The sequence below is a fragment of the Pan paniscus genome, chromosome 3, assembly GCF_029289425.2.
Source record: "Pan paniscus chromosome 3, NHGRI_mPanPan1-v2.0_pri, whole genome shotgun sequence".
NCBI classification, from domain to species: Eukaryota; Metazoa; Chordata; class Mammalia; order Primates; family Hominidae; genus Pan; species Pan paniscus.
This window is the reverse complement of record NC_073252.2, coordinates 95,744,690-95,763,164: the sequence shown is the minus strand read 5'-3', so window position 1 is coordinate 95,763,164 and position 18,475 is coordinate 95,744,690. Positions and strand designations below refer to the sequence as shown.

General features: G+C 37.0%; 1 protein-coding gene across 4 annotated transcripts in view; it reads left to right on the top strand.

The window, feature by feature from the left end:
* The window catches only part of STPG2 (sperm tail PG-rich repeat containing 2), a 718,556-nt gene that overhangs the window by 456,318 nt on the left and 243,763 nt on the right, over positions 1-18,475 (top strand). Inside the window, exon 13 of one of the 4 annotated variants that reach the window (XM_055111642.1) lies at positions 17,429-17,508. The exons of the other annotated variants lie outside the window; for them this stretch is intronic. Coding sequence (XP_054967617.1) covers positions 17,429-17,434 — 6 coding nt within the window. The 3' untranslated portion in view covers positions 17,435-17,508. Of the gene's footprint in view, positions 1-17,428; positions 17,509-18,475 lie in introns of those variants that run through there. 4 annotated transcript variants of the gene reach the window in all.

The following is an 18,475-nucleotide window of genomic DNA, read 5'->3' as shown; positions in this document are numbered from 1 at the left end:
TATATCTTTCTCTCATGCTGGATGCTTTCTGCCCTCAAACTTCAGACCCCAAGTTCTTCAGTTTTGGGACTCAGACTGGCTCTCCTTGCTCCTCAGTTTGCAGACAGCCTGTTGTGGGACCTTGTGATCATGTAAGTTAATACTTAATAAATCCCCCTGTGTATATATGTATATATACACACACACACACACACACATATATATACACACACACACACAAATATACTATGCTAATATAATATATATACTATAATATACTATATATACTAAATATATATACTATATATTATATATATGTTTTATTTATATATTTTTTATTTATATATTTATATATAATATATGGTATATATACTATATACTACTTATAGTATATATATACTATATATACTAAATATTATAGTATATATATACTATATATACTAAATATAATAGTATATATATACTATATATACTAAATATAATAGTATATATATACTATATATACTAAATATAATAGTATATATACTATATATACTAAATATAATAGTATATATATACTATATATACTAAATATAATAGTATATATAGTATATTATAGTATATAGACTTATATGTAGTATATAGTCTATATACTATATACTGTATATACTATATATATATACTATATACTACTATATATAGTGTGTGTATATATATAGTATATATCATAATATATATAGTTTATATATGTAATAGGATATATATATATATATATATATATATATATATATATATATCCTATTAGTTCTGACCCTCTAGAGAACCCTGATTAATACAGATATTGGTAACACAAGTGGTTCTAGAAGAACAGAATATTAAGGATCGAGTTCTTTTGCTGGTTTTGGGGTTCTAGAGTTGGCTGCTTAATATGATTAGATCCCAAAATGCTAAGACTCTACTTCTAATAATATGGAGAACACTGATAGTCTTTGGCATGAACTGTTTAGAGAGCTGTGCAAAATAAATGCATTTGACACTCCTGATTCACTGCTCGTGAGAAGCAAGGAGTCTAGTCACTCTATACCTAATACTTTTGACTATGTGTGGAGAACCAAGGAACATAATGAAGCTGGTTGGTTGCTCCAAACTTCAGTGAACAAAGTAATGAAAGAAAATGATGAATCTACGGATTCTAACTCCCAGCTTCAGAAGCAGATACTGAGCCTCAAATCTGCTAAGATTGCCCTGAGTCAGAGTCTTACCTCCTGTAGAGAAAGACCTGAAATTGTGGAAAAATAGACACAAGCTCTTATCATGCAAGTGGCTGACGTGCAACGAAAGGTGCAGGCACAGCCTCACCAGGTGTCTACTATTAATGTGAGGGCATTGATTGGAAAAGAATGGGACCCTACAACTTTGAATGGAGATGTGTGGGAGGACCCTGATGAAGCTGAGGACACTGAGCTTGTAAACTCTGATGAAGCTTTTTTGCCAGAACAAACAGCTTCACCATCCCCAGTAGTGGCAATATCTCCTTCTTGACCCATGCTGCCATCAGCCATTCCACCTTTGTCTGAGGAGATAAACCCTGCACTACCTGAGGCAACAGTGATGGCCTCCAGTGAGGCAGTTGCCAGGCAAGATAATGTTGATTCTCTTCAGGAGCCACCCCTAATGCCCCCATTTGCTTCTAGACCTATAACTAGATTAAAGTACCAGTGGGTCCCTAGAGGTGAGGTTGAGGGTTTGACCCATGAGAAGGTGTGTTACACTTGAAAAAACTGCTTGAATTTTTAACTTATATAAACAGAAATCTGGAGAACAGGCATGGGAATGGATATTAAGGATGTGGGATAATGTTGGAAGGAACATAGAGTTGGATCAAGCTGAATTTATTTATTTGGGCCCACTAAGTGGGGACTCTGCATTTAATGTTGCAGCTCAGGGAGTTAAAAAAGGTTCTAATAGCTTATTTGCATGGTTAGCTGAAATATGGATTAAAAGATGGCCCACTGTAAGTGAGCTGGAAATGCATGGTATCCCTTGGTTTGATGTAGAGGAAGGGATCCAAATGCTTAGAGAGATTGGGAAGGTGGAATGGATTAGTCTTTAGACCTACTCATCCCAGCTGGGAGGATCCAGAAGACATCCCCTGAACAATGCGTTGTGAAACAGATTTGTGAGGGTAGCACCTGCATCTTTGAAGAGCTCTGTAATTGCTCTTCTCTGTATGTCACATCTAACAATGGGAACCACCGTCACTCAACTACAAAATTTAAATATAATGGGAGTAATTGGATCCCAAGGTGGCAGGGGCCAAGTGGTGGCACTCAACTGTCAAAGGCAAAGTGGTCGTAGCTACTGTGATGGACAGCAGAGACAAAGCAGCAGTCAGAATAGTCTGACTTATGTAGAGCTATGGGATTGGCTAATTAATCATGGTTTTCCTAGAAGTGAAATTGACAGGAAGCCTACTGCATTCCTACTTAATTTATATAAGCAGAAACCTTCTAGGTTGAATGGACAAAAGACTAATTTGAATTATAAAAACAGAATCACGGCCCCTCAATCAATTTCCAGACCTGAGCAGGTTTACAGACCCAGAACCCCTTGAATGATGGGGAGGCTGGGTCCCCTTGAAGGAGGACCCCACTACACTACCAACAATTTATGCTGTTAATCTTTTTTCCATCCTTCCCCATAGAGACCTCTGGTTAACTGTGCATTGGGGAAAGGGAAATTATCAGACATTTTGGGGACTACTGAACACTCGCTCTGAGCTGACATTGATTCCAGGGGATCCAATATGTCTCCACTGATGCCACACTGCCTCGTCTCCTCCAGCCTGCACTGATGGCCTCATGGGGAGTTCCTTATGATTAGTTGACAGAGAAAGAGAAGACTAGGGCCTGGTTCATAGATGGTTGTGCATCATAAGCAGGCACCACCCAAAAGTGGACAGCTGCAGCACTACAGCCTCTTTTAGGACATCCTTGAAGGACAACAGTGAAGGGAACTCTCCTTAGTGGGCAGAACTTTGAGCAGTGCACCTGGTTATGCACTTTGCATGGAAGGAGAAATGGCCAGATGTGCGATTATATACTCATTCTTGGACTGTAACCAATGGTTTGGCTGGATGGTCAGGGACTTGGAAGAAGCATAAGAAAATTGGTGATAAAGAAATTTAGGGAAGAGGTATGTGGATGGACCTCTCTGAGTGGTCAAAAATTGTGAAGATATTTGTATCCCATGTGAGTGCTCACCAATGGGTGACCTCGACAGAGGAGCATTTTAGTAATCTATTGGATAGTATGACCCATTCTGTGGATACCACTCAGCCTCTTTCCCCAGCCACCTCAGTTATTGCCCAATGGGCCCATGAACAAAGTGGCCATGGTGGCAGTGATGGAGGTTATGCATGGGCTCAACGACATGGATTTCCACTCACCAAGGCAGACCTGGCTGCGGCCACTGTCGAGTGCCCAATTTGCCAGCAGCAGAGACTGACACTGAGCCCTCAGTATAGCCACATTCCTCAGGGTGATCAGCCAACTACCTGGTGGCAGGTTGATTGTATTGGACCTCTTCTGAAAGGGCAGAGGTTTGTCCTCACTGGAATATACACTTACTCTGGATATGTGTTTGCCTATCCTATATGCAATGCTTCTGCCAAGACTATCATCAGTGGACTCACAGAATGCCTTATCCACTGTCATGGTATTCCACACAGCATTGCCTCTGACCAAGGCACTCACTTTATGGCTAAAGAAGTGTGGCAGTGGGCTCATGCTCATGGAATTCACTAGTCTTACCATGTTCCCCATCATCCTGAAGCAGCTGGATTGATAGAATAGTGGAATGGCCTTTTGAAGTCACAATTACAACGCTGACTAGGTGGCAATACTTTGCCGGGCTCTGGCAAAGTATTCCAGAAGGCCATGAATGCTCTGAATCAGCCTCCAATATATGGCATTGTTTCTCCCATAGCCAGGATTCACAGGGCCAGGAATCAAGGGGTGGAAGTGGAAGTGGCATCACTCATCATCAACCTTAGTGATCCACTAGCAACATTGTTGCTTCCTGTTCTCACGACATTACATTTTGCTAGCCTAGAGGTCTTAGTTCCAGACGGAGGAATGCTGCCACCAGGAGACACAACAATGAATCCATTAAATTGGAAGTTAAGATTGCCACCTGGACACTTTGTGCTCCTCCTACCTTTAAGTCAACAGGCTAAGAATGGAGTTACAGTGTTCGCTGGGGTTACTGATGCAGATTATCAAGATGAAATCAGTCTACTACTCCACAATGGTGGTAAGGAAGAGTATGGATGGAATACAGGAGATCCATTAGGGCGTCTCTTAGTATTGCCATGCCGTGTGATTAAGCTTAATGGGAAACTCCAACAGTTCTGCCAATCCAGGCAGAAATACAAATGGCCCAGACCCTTCAGGAATGAAGGTTTGAGTCACTCCACCAAGAAAATAACCACGACCTGCTGAGGTTCTTGCTGAAGGCAAAGGGATGCTGCTGAGACCAGATCGGTCATGGAGACCCTAACCCAGTGGTGCTAGAGGAATTAAAGACACACACAAAGAAATACAGAGTGTGGAGTGGGAAATCAGGGGGCTGACAGCCTTCAGAGCTGACAGCCATGAACAGAGTTTTACCCACATATTTATTGACAGTAAGGCAGTGATAAGCATTGTTTCTATAGATTATAGATTAACTAAAAGCATTCCTCACGAGAAAAAAACGGATGGACTGAAACAAAGGGATGGGTTCTGGCTAGTTATCTGCAGCAGGAACATGTCCTTAAGGCACAGATCACTCATGCAATTGCTTGTGGTTTAGGAATGCCTTAAGCAGTTTTCCACCTTGGGTGGGCCAGGTGTTACTTGCCCTCATTTCGGTAAACTAACAACCTTCAGCGTGGGTGTCATAGCCATCACTAGCATATCACAGTGCTGCAGGGATTTTGTTTATGGCCAGTTTTGTGGCCAGTTTATAGCCAGATTTGGGGGCCTGTTCCCAACAAGTTCCCCCTTTTTGTTTTTGCAAGACAATGAAAGCAAAGGTGGCTTTATCACAGTGAGCTACTTCTCGCAGGAATCAGGATTTGCATCTGCAGACTATACAAAGACAAACAACAGAGATTAAAAACACAATCATCATTGAAATCACAGAGCCTCCAAGTGTTTTTATCCATTGTAATGGGTTACTAGCTGCTAATTCATCTGCAGCTCCTTCAAGCACTCCAGTTCCTGGCATTAAGGTCAGGGGTGCCTGGGATGCTTTTAATATTTGTTCTTTTAATTTTGCAACATCCAAAGACAAGTTTGTAGAGTGTCCTTTTAGATGCTTTTTAATTCTTTCCCAAATTTTGATCTTATTAAGAGCCATTAATAGTTATCACAAATCTTATATTTAGCTCCCAGAGTGGGCCATATTATTTGAGGTTGAGGTGCCACTATACCACCATGTTTCCAGATAATAAGGTCTTGCTGTACTTCTCACCATTTCTACCATCTGACCATTTTGTTTAGACCAGCTGAACATAGTGTGGCTGTGGCATGCAGACTGAGAGGTGCAATTCAAGCTAAACATTCCCTTAGGGGACCAATCAATAATGATTCCACAGGAATCCTTGCACAGCACCTCTGCCTGTTCTGCAATGCAATCTTCCCAAACAAGTATGTTCATTTTTTCTGGCCAGGTCCAATCTTGTTTACAAATAGTTTTTTGAGGGTGGTATGCCTCAATTATAGGAGCAGAAAATTAATTTTTTTGATTATGGGCATTCTTGCAGGAGAAGGTGGTATTACATTGTGGGTTTGATTTGGATTTCCCTGATAATTAGTGATGTTGAGCATTATTTAATATCTGTTGGCTATTTGTATTTGTATATCTTCTCTTGAGAATTGTCTACTCTTGTCCTTTCCCCACTTTTTGATGGGATTGTTTTCTTTTGTCTTGCTGACTTGTTTTAAGTTCCTTGTAGATTCTGAATACTAGTCCATTGTCAGATGTATAGATTGGGAAGATTTTCTCCCATTCTGTGGGTTTTGTGTTTACTCTGCTGATTATTTCTTTTGCTGTGTAGAAACTTTTTAGTTTAATTAAGTCCCATCTATTTATCTTTATTTTTATTGTGTTTGCTTTTCTGTTCTTAGTCGTGAAGTCTTGGCCTAAGCCAGTGTCTAAAAGGGTTTTTCCAATGCTATCTTCTGGAACTTGTATGGTTTCAGGTCTTAGATTCAAGACTTTGATCCATCTTGAGTTTATTTTTCTATAAGGTAAGAGATGAAGATTCAGTTTTCTTCTGTGTGTGACTTGCCAATTTATTACAGGACCATTTGTTGAATAGGGTGACCTCTCCACACTTTATGTTTTTGCTTGCTTTGTCAAAGATCAATTGACTGTAAGTATTTGGCTTTATTTCTGGGTTCTCAATTATGTTTCATTTGTCTATGTGCCTATTTTTATGCCAGTAATATGCTGTTTTGGTGACTATGGCCTTATAGTATAGTTTGAAGTTGGGTAATGTAATGCCTCCAGATTTGTTCTTTTTGCTTAGTCTTGCTTTGGCTATGTGGGCTCTTTTTTTGGTTTCATATGAAATTTAGGATTTTTTTTCTAGTTCTATAAAGAATGATGGAGTCTCCACACACAATGCAGTTTGATGGGAACTGCATTGAATTTGTAGATTGCTTTGGCAGTGTGGTCATTTTCACAATGTTGGTTCTATGTATCTATGGGCATGGAATGTGTTTCCATTTGTGATGTCTTTCATTACTTTCAGCAGTGTTTCATAGTTTTCCTTGCAGAAGTCTTTCACTTCCTTGGTTTGGTTAGATATATTCCTAAGTAGTTTCTTTTTTTTTTTTTTCCATCTATTTTAAAAGGGGTTGTGTTCCTGATTTGATTCTCAGCTTGATCAGTGTTGGTGTATAGCAGACTACTGATTTGTGTACATTGATGTAGTATCCTGAAACTTTGCTTAATTCATTTTTCAGTTCTAGGAGCTTTTTGGATGAATCTTTAGGGTTTTCTAGGTATACTGTCATATCATCAGCGAACAGCAACAATTTGACTTCCTCTTTACCAATTTGGATGAAGAAATAAATTTTCTACTCTTATCTAATTACTCTGACTAGGACTTCCAGCACTATGTTGAATAGAAGTGGTGAAAGTGTGCATCCTTGTCTTGTTCCAGTTCTCAGGAAGAATGCTTTCAACTTTTCCCCATTCAGTATAATGTTGGCTGTGGGTTTGTCATAAATGGCTTTTATTACCTTAAGGTATGTTCCTTCTATGCTGATTTTGCTGAGGGTTTTAATCATAAAGGGATGCTGGATTTTGTCAAATGATTTTCTGTATCTATTGAGATGATCATCTGATTTTTGTTTTTAATTCTGTTTATGTGGTATATCACACATATTGACTTGCAGATATTAAACCATTCCTGCATCCCTGATATGAAACCCACTTGATCATGGTGGATTATCTTTTTTATATGCTTTTGGGTTTGGCTAGCTACTATTTTTTTTTTTGAGGATTTTTGCATCTATTTTCATCAGGGACATTGGTCTATAGTTCTCTTTTTTTGTTATGTCCTTTCATGGTTTTTCTATTAGGGTGACATTGGCTTCATGGAATGATTTAGGAAGGATTCCCTCTTTCTCTGTCTTTTGCAATAGTGTCAATAAGATTGGTACTAATTCTTCTTTGAATGTCTCGTAGAATTCAGCTGTGAATCTGTCTGCCTCTGGAATTTATTTGTTGCTAACTTTTTTTTTTTTTTTTTTTTGTGACAGAGTCTTACTCTGTAACCCAGGCTGGAGTACAGTGGCATGATCTCGGCTCACTGCAAGCTCTGCCTCCTGGGTTCACGCCATTCTCCTGCCTCAGCCTCCCGAGTAGCTGGGACTACAGGCACCCGCCACCACACTCAGCTAACTTTTTGTATTTTTTTAAAATAGAGACGGGGTTTCACCGTGTTAGCTAGGATGATATCGATCTCCTGACCTCGTGATCCACCCGCCTTGGCCTCCCAAAGTGCTGGGATTACAGGTGTGAGCCACTGCACCTGGCCTGTTGGTAACTTTTCAAGTACCATTTAATCTCACTGCTTGTTACTGATCTGTTCAACATTTCTATTTTTTTTTTCTGTTTTAATCTAGGAGGGTCTTATATTTCCAGGAATTTATCCATCTCCTCTTTATGCATGTAAAGTTGTTCATAGCAGCCTTGAATGATTTTTTTTGTATTTCTGTAGTATTGGCTGTAATATCTCCCATTTCATTTCTAATTGAGCTTATTTGGATCCTCTATCTTCTTGATTAATCTCACCAATGGTCTATCAATTATATTTATCTTTTCAAAGAACTGGCCTTTTGTTTGATTTATCTTTTGTTTTCTGTTTGTTTGTTTGTTTCAGTTTCATTCCATTCTGCTCTAATTTTGTTCTTTCGTTTCTTCTGCTGGCTTTGGGTTTTGTTTGTTCTTACTTCTCTAGTTCCTTGAGGTGTGACCTTAGATTGTCTATTTGTGCTCTTTAAGACTTTTTGATGTAGGCGTTTGATGCTATGAACTTTCTTTTCAGCACCACTTTTGCTGTATCCCAGATGTTTTGATAGGTTGTGTCACTATTATCATTCAGTTCAGAGTCTTTTAATTTCCATCTTGATTTCATTGTTGACTCAATGATCATTCAGGAGCAGGTTATTTAATTTCCATGTATTTGCATGGTTTTGAGGGTTCCTTTTGGAATGTATTTCCAATTTTGTTCCACTGTTGTCTGAGAGAGTGCTTGCTATAATTTGATTTTCTTGAATTTTTTTGAAACTTGTTTTGTGTTCTATCATATGGTCTGTCTTTGAGAATGTTCCATGTGCTAATGAATAGAATGTATATTTTGCAATTGTTGGGTAGAATGTTGTATAAATATCTGTTAAGTTCATTTGATGTATGGTACAGTTTAAGTCCATCTGTCTTGATGACCTGTCTAGTTCTGTCAGTGGAGTATTGAAGTCCCCCAGTATTATTGTATTGCCAGCTATCTCATTTCTTGGTCTAGTAGTAATTGTTTTATAAATTTGGGAGCTCCAGTGTTAGTGCATATATATTTAGGATTGTGATATTTTCCTTTTAGAGTAGTCCTTTTATCATTATATTTAACTGTGTTTCTTTAAGGTTTGTTTTGTCTGATATAAGAATAGCTATTCCTGCTTGTTTTGGTGTTGATTTGCATGGGATACCTTTTTCTACCCTTTTACCTTAAGTTTATGTGAGTCCTTATACTCACAAGCAGATACTTGGTTGGTGAATTCTTATTCATTCTGCCATTCTGTAACTTTTAAGTGGAGCATTTAGGCCATTTACATTCAATGTTAGTATTGACATGTGAGGTACTATTCTATTCATCATGCTATTTGTTGCCTGAATACCTTTCTTTTTTTTTTTATCATTGTTATTGTTTTACTGGTCATGTGAGATTTATGCTTTAAGGAAATTCTATTTTGGTGCATTTTAAGTTGTTTCAAGGTTTAGAGCTCCTTGTGTCAGTTCTTGTAGTGATGGCTTAGTAGTGGCAAATTCTCTCAGCATCTGTTTGTCTGAAAAATATTGTATCTTTCCTTCATTTATGAAGCTTAGTTTCACTGGATACAAAATTCTTGGCTGATAATTGTTTTGTTTAAGGAGGCTACAGATAGGACACCAATCCTTCCTCGCTTGTAGGATTTCTGCTTAGAAATCTCCTGTTAATATGACAGGTTTTCTTTTTTAGGTTACCTGATGCTTTTGCCTCACAGCTCTTTAAATTTTTACTTTTGTCGTGACTTTAGATAACCTGATGAACTATGTGCCTAGGCAATGATCATTTTGCAATAAATTTCCTAGATGTTCTTTTAACGTCTTGTAGTTGAGTGTCTAGATCTCTAGCAAGGCTGGGGAAGATTTCCTTGATTATTCCCTCAAATATCTTTTCTAAACTTTTAGATTTCTCTTCTTCCTCGGGAATACCAATTATCGTTAGGTTTGGTTGTTTAACATAATCCCAGACTTCTTGGAGGCTTTGTACATTTTTTTAAAATTATTTTTTCTTTGTCGTTTTCAGATTGGGTTAATTTGAAAGCCTTGTCTTTGAATGTCTGAATTTCTTTCTTTTTCTTGTTCGATTCTATTGCTGAGACTTTCCAGTGCATTTTGCAATTCTCTATGTGTGTCCTTCATTTCCAGAAGTTGTGATTGGGTTTTATTTATGCTATCTATTTCACTTGAGGTTTTTTTTTTTTCATATCCTGTATCATGTTTTTGATTTCTTTAAGCTGGGCTTCACCTTTCTCTGATGCCTTCTTGATTAGCTTAATGGTCAACTTTCTGAATTCTTTTTCTGGCAATTCAGAAATTTCATCTTGGTTTTGATCCACTGCTGGTGAGCTCGTGTGATCTTTTGGGAGTGTTAAGGAACCTTGTTTTGTCATATTACTGGATTTGTTTTTCTGGTTCCTTCTCATTTTGGTAGACTATATCAGAGGGAAAATCTGGGACTTGAGGGCTGCTGTTCAGATTGTCTTTTTGTCCCATAGGATGCTCCTTTCATGCAGTGCTCTTTCCTTTCCCCAGGGAGGGGGCTTTCTGAGAGCATGTTATTTCTCTTCTGGATCTAGCCACACAGTCAAGCTACCAGGCTCTGGGCTGGTAATGGGGATGTCTGCAAAGAGTCTTGTGATATGATTCGTCTTCATGTCTGTCAGCCATGGATAGCAATACCTACTCCCGGTGGAGGTAGCCAGGAAGTGAAGTGGACACAGGGAGGGTCCTTAAACCTTGTTACGTGGACTGGTTTTGTATCGTTTTGCCTCCAGCCAGGAGTTGGTGATTTCAAGAGCATATCAGCTTTGGTTGTATAGGGAGGATTCAAGCTTGCCCTAGGGTTAGGTGGTGGGTAGGGCCATAGAACTTTCAAGGGATTAAGTCTTTTTTCTTGTGCTACCAAGACAGGTAGAGAAAGATCATCAGGTGGGGGCAGGGTTAGGTGTGTCTGAGCTTAGACTCTCCTTGGGCGGGGCTTGCCCGGTCAGCTGTGAGAAGTGGAGTTGTGGTTCCCAGTGCAATACAGTTATGTTCCCAGGGGGATTATGGCTGCCTCTGCTACATCATACAGGTCACCAAGGAAGTGGGGGAAAGCTGACAGCCACAGGCCTCACCCAGCTCCCACACAGCCTGTACCCTGAAAGGCTGGTATTACTTTCATCATGCCCCCACAACAGCACAGTTTATTTTGAGGCAGCTGGTGAACAGGGCTTAAAACTTGCCCCAGGCCATAAGACTCCCAGCTGAGAAAGCAAACTGACTTACTGTCCCATGGGACAGTTCCTCAGCTGTCCCATGGAGCCTGCAGTGGCAATCCACCTCCTTCAAAGGGTCTGTGGATTCTCTCAGTTTTCCTGATAGCTTCCTGTGGTAGTTCTTGGAGAAAAAGTTCATAATGTAGGTTTCCATATACTGCTCTGTCCATCCAAGTGGGAGCTGCAAGTTAGTCCTGCCTCCTAACTGCCATTTCAAAAGTCACACTAATTACGTTCTTACAGGATATTGACACTCGGGTGCAATAATGTTTCATCTTCATGGATTCTGTCATTGATATTGACCTAGTCATTTCTGAGAGGATTGATTCAACCTGTTTAAGTGCATGGTTAACAATTCTACTCTTGAAGAACAGTGGGTATGGCAACAAAATAATATGTTCTTCTACTCACAGTTTTTCAGAGTCCCAAGTTTTGCTATTTGCCTTTCTGTTTCTTTCCTTTTTTAATGCAGCTTTCTTTCTTAGCTTTAGAGGGAGTTGAAAGAAAGAAATATTAATGGAATCATGTAAATTAACAGCCACAGATCTAAATGAATAGCACCTATATTCAACCAGGGTTGCTTAAACAAGCTTGAACACCTAAACTCTCTTTCTCCCGAGTGAGTTGTTTGCTAGATATGTTATGGAGAGAGATGTTAGGTGATTGCTTTTCTCAGTACTGGTTAAGAATATTGGACCTTGGAGCAGATTGTCCCTATCAGTTTGTATAATCATTATACATCAGGAATGGTCCTCAGTTTATATACATAGGACCTATTGCCTACTCTTGGTGGTACTATATTAGTACTGATTTGCCCATATAGATTTCTGGTTTTGCCCTGAGGACTAAAAGTGGCTACCTTCTGGCTACCTCCTGTTGTCAGTGGCCTACAGTTTTGTAACATAGTCCATTTTGTGTCCTGGAAAACATTAATTTCTTGATAATTGACTCGGAAATGATAGCTTGAACTTAATTATAATGAGTCTGAAATATATAAGTCATTTTGAGTAGCTGTTGTCAGTAAAATGTAAAAAAAATCAATTACTCTAATTTACTGAGAAAAAAGGTGATGACAGTTTTCACCTTGTAAAAGTAAAGTGCTACTTTTGTATCTTTAATTATTGGAAGCTGTATTTAGAAAGTGCTGGTCTAGATAAAGTGATATTGCTTCAGTAACTGCTTTATTGATTTAAATATGCTTAAAGTGTAAAATTAGTTTTCAGTCCCCTGAACTCTGAAATATTAGTGAGGAGTTTAGAGAAATTATTTCCAATTATAATACAAAAGAAAAATGGAAAATTTCTTTTGAGTATGATTTTATGCAACATAAAATTATGCAGAGAGAAGATATATATTGTTTTAGAGATCTCTATGCTTGTAAAATTTTAAGGTAAAAAAATTAAGACAATCTTAATTATCTTTCTAATTTGTTTTTATGAAAACTGAAGAATTTTCAAGTTAAGACTTCCTTTTGAGAGACTTTTGTCTTAAATAGTATTAAATGATTAAAAACTAAATATGGTTCTTAAAGATTGTTTATTATGAACAGTTTATTTAGAACATTTCTACAATTAGAATTATGATATCATTCATTCTCTTTATTGTGCCTTGTGTTATTATTAAATTTTCATTAACATTTGTTTTCTTCCAAAGAGGAGAAAAAACTTTTCTAGCAAATGCACCATTTAATAGTCATATAAAATGTCAATCGACTTCCCTATTTGAAAGTTATTAGTAATTGTTTTTGTATACAAAATTGCAAGTATCACAACCCTGATCAATTGTTGCAACATTTTCCCCTTGTAATTAAAATAAACTGTTAAGAGAGAGTAAGAGAGAGAGAAGTAAATCTCCTAAATATACTTCCTGTATATATGACAGTTTTAAATATCACTTTTATCTACATGTGACACATGCTGCTTTATATTTAGTCAAAATATTTATTGTGTTTATTATAAAAAATAAACAGCAAAATATTTACTATGTTTATTAGTTTCTTGATGAGAAGGAAGATAAGGATAAATAGATTTTTATAAATACAAAAAGTTTTACATCATTTCTTTTAAAACCTTAAGTGCTTTGCTCTCAGTTTTGTATTATTTTCTTTTTTGTGACCAAAAAGTTGACTAGACAAGTAAAACCACCTCAGACAGCACATTCAGTTGTATGTAAAGGTTATTTAGCCTCTTTTGTGAGAAAGTATAGCGCTCAGTACTGAAGTAACAAATAGGGTTTAAAATTATTTTATTTCTATAGCAGAAAATAGGTTAGTTGCAAAGATTAGTGTTTTAGTTTATTTTTAAATTAATTTCTAAAAATGCTATGTATATATCTTTCTGATCTCTTTCCAGAGTGAAGGAAAGACCTTAAATTGGTAAATTTATTATACCAGAAAATAATTTTTAATTATTATTTGGTGAATGAATACATTTGCTGTCAGTTTATCCTGTAATAGTAAATCTTTATTTTCTTCATTATTCTATAAGATTCTTACTATATTCATTTCTGTACATCCACTAATTTCATTTGACTGCTGAAAGATCAGAGAAACATGTGACCTGAACTTTTGACATAATCTGATACCTATTGGACATAAGTAAGACCTAAGATCTTATTAAAAACTTTGGCATGTGGATCACAAGATCAGGAGATTGAGACCATCCTGGCTAACATGGTGAAACCCCATCTCTACTAAAAATACAAAAAAATTAGCTGGGCATGGTGGCGGGTGCCTGTAGTCCCAGCTATTCGGGAGGCTGAGGCAGGAGAATGGTGTGAACCCGGGAGGCAGAGCGTCCAGTGAACCGAGATTGCACCACTGTACTCCAGCCTGGGTGACAGAGCCAGACTCTGTCTCAAAACAAAACAAAACAAAAAAACCTTGGCATCATTATGATTTTCAAAAAACTCTGAATTGTTTTCTTAAGAATCTAATGTTTTTGTATTTATACATTTATTTTCTTTAATGTGAACTTGCCCTAATTGAACTTTATTATATTTAAGATATTTGATGAATATTAATAATTCCACCTATATATAAGCTACTCAATAACTTGGTAGAAGTAGTACATTTTAAAAAGCAGATTTTCAGATTTCTTAATTTTCTAGCTAAACTCACTTTTAGAAATTTACTAAAGATTTTCATCATTTGGGTTTTAAATAAATATTTGTTCAAACTCTATCCTAGTGTTTGAATAAATGTTATAAGTTAAACTCAGAAGTACTAGATATTAAGATTGAACAACTTCTCGGTTATATACATTTATGAAGATTGCGTTTAAGTCATAAAATTTGGGAGTTTAAGAATACTTAATTTTATCCTTTAATATACTCTCTAATTTTATTCTTTTATTGAACATCCATGGCATGCAGAAGACTAAACTAGCACTGTAAAGGAAGTGCTTCCAAAAAATTAATTTAGAACATATACAGGTTCTTTTCCTTTTATGTTATATATAAATTATAATATATTCTAAAGTTCCCTTTTTAGTTCTAATTTTGTCCAGCTAATTTTTTAAGAAGTAAATTCGTCCTCAAATCTCTCTCATTTCACACAGTCAGGTGGAATAAAAAGGCTGAGAATCTTAAGATTCAATGCATGGAGCTGGGTGTGGTGGCTCATGCCTGTAATCCCAGCACTTTGGGAGGCCAAGGCTGGTGGATCACCTGGGGTCAGGAGTTTGAGACCAGCTTGGCCAATGTGGTGAAACCCTGTCTCTACTAAAAATACAAAAATTAGCTGGGCGTGGTGGCATGCGCCTGTAATCCCAGCTACTCTGGAAGCTGAGACAGGAGACTCACTTGAACCCAGGAAGCAGAGGGTGCAGTGAGTCGAGGTTGCAGTGAGGTGAGATTGCACTACTGCACTCCAGTCTAGGTGACAGAGTAAGACTCTGTCTCAAAAAAAAGAAAAAAAAAAAAAAGATTCAGTGCATACACTTTTACTTATTCTGTTGGTTCTGAACTTAAATCAGAGAGCTTATTAAAATGTTAGGGCCGGGCACGGTGGCTCATGCCTGTAATCCCAGCACTTTGGGAGGCCGAGGCGGGTGGATCACGAGGTTGGGATATCGAGACCATCCTGGCTAACACAGTGAAACCCCGTTTCTACTAAAAATAAAAAATAAATTTAGCCAGGCGTGGTGGCCAGCGCCTGTAGTCCCAGCTACTCGGGAGGCTGAGGCAGGAGAATGGCGTGAACCCGGGAGGCGGAGCTTGCAGTGAGCCCAGATCGCGCCACTGCACTCCAGCCTGGGCGGCAGAGCGAGACTCTCTCTCTCAAAAAAAAAAAAAAACCAATAATAATAATAATAATTAGTAAAATAAAATAAAATGTTAGCTATGTCATTTGAGAGAAAATGAAAATTTACGCTTGGGAAATTAGTTATAAAAAAAAATAATTTTAGAGCAAAAGTAAATATTAGTTCATAACACTAAGTGCAGTGGATTTACTACCCTGATATGTTTTATCAAATGGGGTTTCAGAATCCTTAGCTAATGAAAAAATGATTTTAAATTATGATTTTAAAATCATCCAGGAAATAAAAGTATTATTTGTGAACAAATAAGTTTAACATTGTCAAAATTTAAAGGGGAGGAGTCACGTTTCAAAGATTGGGGAGTATGTGAACGAATACTCATTACAACTTGAGAATACCAGCCTTCTCCCAGTTTGCCTCTGGAAGGCTGGCATTCCAGGATTCTAACCTCCAGCAGAAGAACGGAAAATTCTTCTCTGAGGAAGTGAACAGCCCTAATTAAAACAAGAAGCAAAAACAAACTGAAAGGTGTTAACATTGAGGTTTTTGCTAATGAAATGGCTAAGCCACAACATCCAAGATCAGGCTGAGAAGCCTTAGCCATGCCCAGAGAGTTTCTAATCAACTTTTAGTTTCCTAAGTGTGTGGGGCAAAAAATCAAATGAGCCCTCCAGGATCAATAGACAATTGAGTCCAATATGAAAGACAGAGAAAGAGAGAGAGAGAGAAAGAGGAAAAGAAAAAGGAAAGGAGCATCTTGGAAGACATACATCTTGAAAGGAGAAGAAAACTTTAATCCAACATTAATAATTTTCAGACAGGACACTGTGTTCATGACATGAGAACATTTAGTGGATTTCCATTTTATAAGGAGTGCATGTGAAAACTGAGTGATGTTATCTGAAATAAGTAACATGCTTTTTCTTGCCCCTAAAGAATCCACATTCTCTGACCTCATCTACAATTCAATTATACAAATCGTATGACATTATGAATTTTAAGGGTCAACCATGTTAAATATTGACAATTTAATATAGTCTGACCTAATACTATTCTCTATTCTTTGTGTTACACACTGTATTAGTCAGACTGTTCTCCTTGCCTTTTTACAAAAATGGACATTATTTTTAGAGCAGTTTTAGGTTTACAGAAAAATTTTGCTGAAAGCACAGTCTTCATATTACAACCCCAGGTTCTGCTGTTATTAAATTCTTGCAGTAGTGTGATAGTTTTGTTACAACTGATTAACAATATTAAAACATTATTATTAAATAAATTCTATAATTTACATTAGTGTTTACTCTGTGTTGTAGAGTTCTATGGGTTTCTACAAATACATAATGTCCTGTATCTCCCATACAGTATCATACCTACTAGTTTTACTGCCTTAAAAAAGCTCTATGCTCTATCTATTCATGCCTGCATCCCTTCCTCTGACCACTCGGCAATCATGATCTTTTTACTATCTCTGTAATTTTGCTTTTTCAAGAATATCATACAGTCACACAGTATATAGCTTTTTCAGACTGGCTTTTTTCACTTCATATGCATGTTCCCCCATGTCTTCCCATAGCTTGATAACGCATTTATTTTATCACTGAATAACACTCCATTGTGTGTATGTTCCATAGTTTATCCATTCACCTATTGAAGGACATCTTGGTTGTTTCCAATTTTGACAATTATGAATAAAGTTCTTATAAACATTCATGTTCAGGTTTTTTGTCTATATAAATTTTCAAGTTATTTGGGTAAATACAAGTGTGATTTTTGCATCATATGATAACACTATATTAGCTTCGTAAGACGCTACCAGATTGTCTTCTAAAGTGGCTGTACCTTTTGCATTTCCATCAGCAATGAAAGGATCCCTGTTGATTCACATCCTCATCAATAATCTTTATTATCAGTGTCTTGGATTTTGGCCATTCTGATAGGTATGTAGTGGTATTTTATTATTGTTTTAAAATTGCAATACCCTGATGCCATATAATTTTGGGCATCTTTTCATATGCTTACTTGCCATCTGTATATCTTCTTTAGTGAGGTGTCTGTTCATATCTTTTTCCTATTTTATAATTTTTAAAAAATTGTATATTTTGGATAAAAGTCCTTTGTTTATGTATGTTTTGAAAATGTATTCTTCCAATTTTTGGCTTGTCTCTTCATTCTCCTAATAGTGTTTCTCTCAGAGCAGAAGTTTTTAATTTTAATGAAGAGCAACTTATCAAATTTTTGCTCATATGTGTTGTTTTTAGTGTTGTATCTAATATTCATTGCAAACGCAAAAATTTGCTCCTAGACTTTCTCCTATATTATTATCTAAACGTTGTATGGTTTTGTATTTTATATTTAGGTCTACGACCCATTTTGAGTTACTTTTTGTAAAAGATGTAAGGTCTCTGTCTAGGTTCTTACTTATTATTTTTTGCGTGTGATTGTCCACTTTTTCTGGAACCATTTTTCTTTGTTGAAAAGATTATCCTGTCTGCACTGAAATGTTTTCTCCCTTGCCAAAGATCAGTTGGCTGTACTTGTGTTGGTCTATTTCTGGGCTCCCTATTCTGTTCCATTAATCTATTTAGCTGATACCACACTGCCTTGATCACTGTAGCTTTATACTTTATAGTTAGACTTGAAGTAAGGTAGTATTAGTCCTCTGACTACTTCTTTAGTATTATGTTGACTATTCTGGATCTTTTTCCTTTCTATACAAACTTTAGAATGTTTATTGATATCCACCAGGTAACTTTCTGAGATTTTGACTGGGAATGCATTGTATCTATAGATCAAATTGGGAAGAATTGGCATCTTAATAAAGCGTTTTTACTCATGAACTTGAAATATTTCTTTGTTTATATCTTTGATTTATTTCATAATGTGTCATAGTTTCCCTCATATATC